At 47.3% G+C, this 8,631-nt stretch overlaps 1 protein-coding gene across 1 annotated transcript; it reads right to left on the reverse strand.

Annotated features, from left to right (window-relative positions):
- Nucleotides 1–5,995: 5,995 nt before the first annotated feature.
- kcne4 (potassium voltage-gated channel, Isk-related family, member 4) lies at nt 5,996–7,926 on the reverse strand. The gene is made up of 2 exons (XM_037461836.2): nt 7,754–7,926; nt 5,996–7,370 (listed from the first exon to the last, which is right to left on the reverse strand). Exon 2 carries the CDS (start codon nt 7,339–7,341, stop codon nt 6,760–6,762), a length of 582 nt encoding a protein of 193 aa, XP_037317733.2. The 5' UTR covers nt 7,342–7,370; nt 7,754–7,926; the 3' UTR covers nt 5,996–6,759.
- Nucleotides 7,927–8,631: the final 705 nt, after the last annotated feature.

The raw sequence follows: 8,631 nt of genomic DNA on the forward strand, positions 1-8,631 counted from the left end.
GTGAAACGCTCTACGTCGTTATGTGTAACACTCTACGTCACTAGATGTGAACCTCTACGCCGTTATGTATAACGTTCTACGCCGTTATGTATAACGTTCTACGCCGTTATGTATAACGCTCTACGTCATTATGTGTAACGCTCTACGTCGCTATCTGTAACACTCTCTGTCATTATGTGTAACGCTCTACGTCACAGAATGACCCTCTACGTTGTTACGTGTAACACTCTATGTAATTATGTGTAACACTCTATGTCACATAATGACCCACATAATGACCCTCTACGTCGTTATCTGTAACACTCTATGTCATTATGTGTAACACTCTATGTCATTATGTGTAACGCTCTATGTCATTATGTGTGACACACTGTCCCAGATTTGAGGGGCCAGCTGATTTAAAGATGGGTCCCTCTGCAGTGTTTGCCGTGGTGTTTTTCACTTTCTTCTCCCATGGGATGATTGTATTGCTTCTCTGTCCTCCCCACTGTCATTTCTCCTTCTCCACTTCGGAGGCATGGAGATAACAAACAGATTTGCGTTTCCATGCAAACGTATCATCTCCGCAGATGATTATGTCTGTTTGGTGTCTTTTGTCTATAAATAATACCCTGATTGGATGAGTCATAAGTCCATTTTATTGTGTCTCTTTTTCTCTCCCTTCACATTCAGCAAGTCAAAGTGATGCTGTGTTTATAACACAGATTTATTAACACTTATTCAGACACTAGTTTGCCTTCAGGATCACGTCGCTGGTCCTCATCACTCATCCGACGCATAGGTGATGATTCGGCGTGAAACACCATTTGGTGTTTTAGAAACATAATAAACATGGATCTGCAGCTCTAAATGCGAACAAATGTACGTTAATAAATATGCAAAAACTCAAGACTTTTCTCCGCAATTCATGACGTTTTAGTGTGAAAACGCCTCTGAAACTGCTGAATGGAGCCTACAGAATAATTTGCAATCGGCTGAGCTCCTTTGTAGTCTCATCTTCTTCACAGGGGGGGTAGCATGTAGATGTACTTCTGCTTTGTAATATTTGCCCACAGATCAGCTGCATTAATCTGTGTGTGTGTGTGTGTTTGTTCGTGTGGCAGCAGTTGAATAAAATAATAAATACTTTTCTTTCCATCCTTCTTGACTTTGTTCTGCACACACACACTCACACACACCTCTGCAAAGGCCTTGTTCATTATCATAGCTGCTCTGAAGACCCCCACCCCCCCGTGCGCACACAGTCAGATACACACGCTGTTGTTGTGCAGCCTGTTGCACCACCCAGCAGCTCTCCGCCACCTGCCTGCCTCTAATTAGGAAGAAGATAACGTTACACAATCTCTGTGTTAATGAGCAACCGCTGCATAACGTAAGCTAGCGGTCGTGTGCTGAAAGTTTATGTGATGTGAGAGAAACCTTTATGAAAGCTTGTGATTAATCACATTTAGAATGCTCACAGGAGGAACCAAAGACCATCAATCTCTACATTATACACCAAAAAGGAAGATAGACTTTCTATTTAAGTCGCACTTTCTATTTTAAGTGACCTTTTGGTTAGTTCCTGAATTGAAAACATGTGATATTTTAAACTAAATAAAACCTGACTGGAGCAAAACAATTGGTAACAAAAGAACTAAAGCATAAAAACTCATAACCGTATAACAATGCATAGCATAACAATGCAGACTTACTCACGCGGTGGAGGAGGTTTCAGTGGACATTGATGTCTTCGGGGGGTAGAGGAGCATCGGATGAAAGTTCCATCTCCATGACAACTGAGCAAATCGATAAAGACCACAAACGCTTTGGAAAAAAGTCAAGCAAAAGACAATAATAAGTTGAATGAAATCTTAAGTAAAGAGGTAAAAATGAAACATTTACATTATGGTGACGAAAAAATAGCATCTGTTTTTACAATCAAACACTAGGAACTTGCAAATTACACGTTTCTGAGAAGCATTTGGTCAGAAGTCAGATCACATGCTCGGAGAATTACAAAAAGGCGTAAAGCCTCTCTCCTCAGCAGGGGGAGGACGTGGGGGCGCAACCTCACGCTCGCCCTTTAACACCAATGAAAACTGCTCACCAGCTGGTGATTCAAACTGGTCTTCAGTTACATTATTTGAGTTAACGAAATGCTAATCACCTATTTTTTAAATAATTACTTGTTAAAATGTGCTTCACTCCAGATGTTACCCCCTTACTGGGCTTGATAGACATCTTTGGTGTGGAATTAATGACACCATCTGGAAGTTAGAATCCTCGTTTCGCAGACTTAAACACAAAGAGCGTACGTGACGACACGCTTCAGTGCGCGGTTTAAAGGCGTCTGGGACGCCGTCCGAGGAGTAAATGGAGGGTTTTAGCTTTTTCCTCCAGTTTCCCTGTGAACTGTGACTGTGCTCGTCACCGGCAGGAAGGAGCAACACCTCCCACTGACATAATGGAGCCTCGGACACACACACACACACACACACACACACACAGCACTGACAAGGCGGGGACCGAGTATTTTCAGGCCTGCCCCAGACGCGGTGCGCCGGGCCGCGGTGTCACACGACTATGTGACCCCCCCCCCCCGGGGTTTCACATTAGTCATCAGTCAGCTAATGCAGTGCGTGACACGATGTTCACATATCTCGGCTACTTTTAAGAAGCAAAATAATTGACAACGTGGGGGGAAAACGCTTCAGCACAGCGACCTTTGATGAATTTGATATGACGGTTCATATTTTATGCTTTTTAGATGCGGGCAGAGATTTCGGGGAGATGACATCTTTTGTGCCGCCTCATTTCTCTGTTGGTTCATGTTCTCTTGCCCTCCTTAACAGCTGATCCAAACCCCATTGATCGGGTGGACATCTGTCCTGCAGGAGCGAGGGCTGCACGCTCAACTAGCTGCGCTGTGCTGCAGAGTTTGCGGCTTCATTTTAATTGTTGTTATTAATAACTCGTTTAGTCCAACGGCTCCTCGATCATCCCTTTTATTATCTGATGAATTGATGGAATCATTTCCAATGGGTCTTATTTCCCCAAATATTCCGTTTAAAACCTCATTTGTGTTGGCGTTTTCTGAAAATAGTGTAGACCAATGGGTGGCCCTGGGTCAGAAACCAGGGAGCACGTCTCTTCCTCCCACGGGCCACAGACCTGCTCCGGGGTTCCCTGGTGGATCTAAAGTGCTGGTGGGTGTGTGAGTGATGGTTGTTTGTCCAACACCCTTCTCTCCGTGTGTTATTGTCTCTTTTCATTTATCGAGCGTCTCGGGAAGCCGCTTCCTCCTTCCGTGGCTCGACGATCCCCGCGGTACCAGCAGCGTGTATGCTAATTAGCCTTTGGCCCACGTTTCCATAGTAACAGGCGTTGAGGTAAAAGGCTCTCGACTGCTGTTTGTTTTTGCGCACACTGACGGAGACGCGAGCAAACGTTCCAGCCCGTTGGCTTCCTCCGTCGTTCGGCTGGACAGGTGTTTTTGGACAAAGGAGTGTCAACCGCAGACTTTTTTCAGCCCCGATCGAAGCCCAAAGTCCTTCGTGGCTAACAGTCTCTAGATGAAATACTCACAATGATCTGCTCAGGAGAATAGCGCCTCAAACAAACACGATAATGATGAGCCGCTTTCGAAGGGCAGGCTCTAATAGTCTCCGGGATTAAATCAAAAGGTCAGAGTGGAGATGAGAGCTCTGGAGGAAGTTGTGGTTCCTCATAATAAGCTCCATCATATCATGCAGAGAGGCCGTGAGCTGAGGGCGACATTAGCTTCTCCGGTCGGATGAGAAAGGAAGAGGGTCAAAAAAGATGGATTCAATTAGGATTTACAGGAATGGTATTCTCATTTCGCATGTCACTCAAACACAACGAACTGCTGGAAATTATTCTGAAGCTCAAATTTGGCTAAAAAGGATATCCATCATGTAAAATACTGACTATCTTTGGTTCTTTGGTTGGTTGCCGCGAGAAAACCTTTCAAAGATGTCGACTTATCATCACCTTCCTCAAACTCCATGTGTTGCTAGCTGTTCCTCCTGTGGGTTCACTTCTATTCCAACGTGAGCTACGTCAGCATTGGGACTCTGGATGTGACCTAACAGATGTGATTTTAGCTTTGTTTGGGTCTCCACCTTCGTCTGAGAACTATAAAGTCTTAGGCTTGCTAGATGTGTCCCTCTGGGGAGGGTGAGAACGGGAAGCAGGGAGAAAGGCGGCGGGTTCGGGAAACCGCCGTAAACGGCGTGCATGTGTGAGGCCCGGGGCAGGACGCTGTCCCCGCCGCCGACTCCCACAGGGGGGGGGGGGGGGGAAACTAATGACAAACATCCTTCCTCACGCATCGCCTCTGCTTGTTTATTCTCACCCTGCTCATTCGCACTCGTTCTCCTGAGAAAAGAACTTTCGGTCACACCGTCTCTCTCACGCTCACACGTCAGAGTCAGAGAGGACACGGCGTGCACCACTCCCCCCCCTCCCCCCCTCTGCCGAACCGATCGTCAGTGGGTCGAACTGGGCAGTATCTCTGGCCCGAACCTGAAATGGTTTGACACCCCTGATATAGACAATATAAGAAGGGGCCGTGGCAGATGTGACGTCACCAATCGGCCTGCAGACTGCGGTTTTGAAGTTTCCTGTTTGTCATCTTGGCGTCGCCATCAACGACCTGAAGTCACAGGAGAGGGTGGAGCCAAGTGCAACTGAACAATGAGCGCGTTTTTGGACGACGAAAAGGCACAATTCACTCTAAATTTAATTCTTAGAACTAGAAACTCATAAAAGGTTCAAGTTGTAGGGACAATTACCGGACTGGAAAAGGCCCTGGTAGCAACCTGTCAATCACAGCAAGCCCCGCCCTGAGCCATCCCCTGCTGAGTGGTGTATTCAACTCTGAATGGACCACAATCTACTAAATGGACATCATGCTGTGTTGAAGAAGACTTGAAACTAGAGACTGAGACAATAAACTCATGTTTACCATGTTTACTGAGGGAATAAATCAAGAGAGAAGTAGAGTCATTTCCTCATAGACGTCTATGGGAGCAGAGGAGTCGCCCCCTGGTGGTCTGTAGAGGGAATGCAGCTTCAAGGCGTTTTTTAAATCTGGAGGTCAACACCCACAGAACAAACTGTGACAACGCGAGCTCGTCTTGCTGACGTTCTACTTGGGGGGGGGGGTCGCCCCGAGCTGTGCGCTGCAGCTGTATCTGCAACGCTTCAAAATTAAAAATGACTCCATGAAAGAGGAGACAGATCGAAATCCATTCACACTCACACACGCGCACAAACACACACACGCACACACACAACCCCCCCCCCCCGGCCTCTGCTGACGCCGTTGGGCCCATGAAGGCCATTACTCTGTCGATGCATGTACGTCATAGAGTCTACTCCCTCTGGCCGTTGTCGGTGTGGCGAGCTGTCATGCAGTGAGTTGTGCAACCTGGAGCCTGCAGCGCTTTAAGTGTGAGTGTGTGTGTGTGTGTGTGTGCAGAGAAGACACACAAAAAAGTGTTGGTTTAACAGCAAATGTGATGCTGAATCCTGGTGTCTTTCCCTGTTTTTTTGTCTTTTATTTTGTTTAGAGAAGGAGAGAAAAGCGTCAGTGACGGTCCTCTGTGGGCCTTTAAATGGAGTTCAAGGTCTCTTGCATGGCCATGCCCCCCCCCCACCATCTGCAAATTTGTGTTATTCAATGAATACAAATTCACAAATAAATTATGCTTTATTCTCCTTAATCACCACCAAAAGAGTCACAAAATGCTTGGAGGTGTACAGTGCAGTGCAGCAGGTTTGTTTTTTGAGTTCTGTTGCTTTTGTGGTTGTGATTGACTTATTCTCTGCCTCAATGTTCCGAACGATTTGATGTGGACTACGTCTGAAAATAACAGGACAATAATAGAGAGACCATTTCTTCATCTTTTAAAGACAATTACAGGAAAGCACAGCAGCGCCCTCCACTGGTGAGACGTCTTAGTGAAAGATTCAAAGCAATGAGGCTCACTGTCAATTCATAAGCATTTTTATTTCCGAAGCACAGCAAAGACTCAAATCAAGACTCGTGAAGCGAAACACGCGCACGGACAACACGCACAGTGCACGTGGTCAAGTAAACCGATAGATCAGCGAGTCCATCGCGGAGCTTCAGCACATCGCAGACTGTCCTTCAAGTGGGTTCCAGGTTTGTTTCGCACTCAAGACCGAGTTGGCGAGAGCAGGTCAGGTTCAGTCCATATAGCCCCCCCCCAAAGAAAATACAGAAAGAGAGAAAGAACACAGCCAGCCTTCTGCAGGGTGAGTCATCAGCAGAAAGCAAAGGGGGGGGGGGGGCGACATCATAAAGAGTCCTATTAAACGGTGTCGCTTCTTTTAATACCACACTCTATGCGTTTGTAGAGAGCATCACTTTATTGGTTATTTTTATATATAAGATATTTGGGGATTTATGATTTCAGCAGCTGTACGTGTGTGTGTGTGTGCATGTGCGTGTGTAGAATTGAATGGTGACATCGCCACCTGTGGGTCGTGTTCCACATCTAAACCTTCAGAGTGGCCCCCACGAGCTCTTTATATCTAGATGTCTATGCTCACGAGTGTCCCTCACAGATCCCAGAGGCCTCGTGGTCGTGGTGGTTCATTCCCGCCCTTTCGCGGGTGATTTGGCGCCTTCTTCTTCTGAGGCAAACTGAGGGGTTTTATACATCGCTGGTGCTTTGCGCCACCTATTTTGCGCTGACACGTGGTTGTTGTTGTTTTGTCATCGTGAGCTCAGCCTGAATCGTGCACGCTGATCCCGGGGCCTCGCTTCACGTTCTCCTCCGACCCTTCTTCCTCCTCCTCCTCCGCGGCGCCGCCGCCGCCGCCGTCCAACACCTCCTCCTCCTCGATGGCGAGGCGCGTGTCCGCGGACGAGCCCAGCGAGCTGACGCTGCTCTGCTCCGTGCACAGCGCGCACGCCAGCGGCGACGGCAGCGTGCTCCCGCAGTAGAGGTGCGCGAAGTGGTTTCCGTGGTTACTGCAGAAGGGCGGGGCCAGCTGCAGCGCGCGCAGCTCCGACGCGGCGGCGGCGGTGGCGGGAAAGGTGAGGCTGTGTTTCTTGGGCAGCGCGCCCCACTCCCGCTGCTCCTCCTCGTGCACGAGGCGCGTGAAGACGTTGGTCCGCCGCTTCTCCCGCCGCTTGGAGCGCACGTAGCCCAGCATTATGCCGGAGAGGAAGATTCCGTAGAAGGACATGACTATCAGTATGTACAGGTACGCGTTCCCGTCGCCGCGCTCCGCCCCTGAGCCCGCGCTGCTGTGCGCGCGCTCGAGCCGCGCGGGTGAAACTGTGGAGTTGTCCACGTGCTCCATTTCTGTTGCGCGCCGCTTTGTGTGCAAAGCTGGAAAAGATGGATGAGGACAAACATAAATGGGTGGATCCAACTTTTACGCACGAAGATGGCTTCCCAGTGAGGGGAGTTAGGGCAAAGTGATAATAAAGAGTTACTAATCACCTACAGGTTTAACAATATGGGCGAACATGTTTAAAGATGCTGAGGAAGTTTCTCCATAGGGGCCGAAAATAACATTCATTTTTTTATAAACACATTAAAAAATGCTTTTTTTCATGTACTGGTAGCATTAAGATAAAGTTCCCAAAAGTCAACACAGAATGATCCAGTTTATACAAACAAATGTAAATATACAATATACGTTATATATATTTACAGTATACATTATATATGTTTAAAAACAATAACCAAATCATAAACTGTCCACTCACCAAACTGACGAGCAAAGTCTCAAGTGAACCGTCTTCTTGCAGCCCTTCTGGAGTTTGGCAGCACCACAAAAGCCTGAAGTTATTTATACAGAGACCCCGGGGTGTCACCAGTCACATGACCTGCAGGACGAGTCCCGGATGGAGGCCCTGAAGAAGGAAGAAGAAGAAGAAGAAACTACCGGCGTCTTGCAAAGTTGTTCGTGCCTCCAGAGGGTTTTTAATGAAATCAGACTTACTGAGCGTCCAATAGAAAGAGAGCCTGGGAGGGGGGATGGGGGGGGGGGGGGGGCTGACACGGTCCCATCTCCATCACACGCTCTGTCTCAACAATAAGGACAACGTCCTCGTCTCAGCACACGGCACCGTTCAGCCCCTTTGGAGGCATCTTGTCCTTTGTCTTCTTGTCCTTCATCTTCTCGTCCTTTGTCTTCTTGTCCTTTGTCTTCTCATCCTTCGTCTTCTCGTCCTTCGTCTTTGGCAATGGCTCCTATTTTCTAAGCTTCACCTGCAAGCTCCTTTTATTGTAATGGAATCTGCATCAATACGATTTTTTTCATTTTTAAAATCGATCTTCCTTTTGCTGCCATCACCAACTTGAATGCTTTCCTTTATGCACTACTAGAAGAGACATTTTCACCGGGTGCACAATTATTTATGTTGAAGTTGTGTGGTTTTTGAAAACAGCGCCGGGGGAGTAACATGAACAGATAATGGAATCCACAGTAAAAGAGCAACAAGAACTTGGGGGGCACCCAAGCACACTATAAAAAAAAGAGTTTAAAGCTCACAATAGGGTCGTTCGGTTTCCTTTACTTCTGCATGCATCACACGTCCAATGTCTTTCTTTTATTCTGATATTTAATCTTTCATTTTTCATC

Source organism: Pungitius pungitius, chromosome 3, assembly GCF_949316345.1.
Source record: "Pungitius pungitius chromosome 3, fPunPun2.1, whole genome shotgun sequence".
NCBI lineage: Eukaryota > Metazoa > Chordata > Actinopteri > Perciformes > Gasterosteidae > Pungitius > Pungitius pungitius.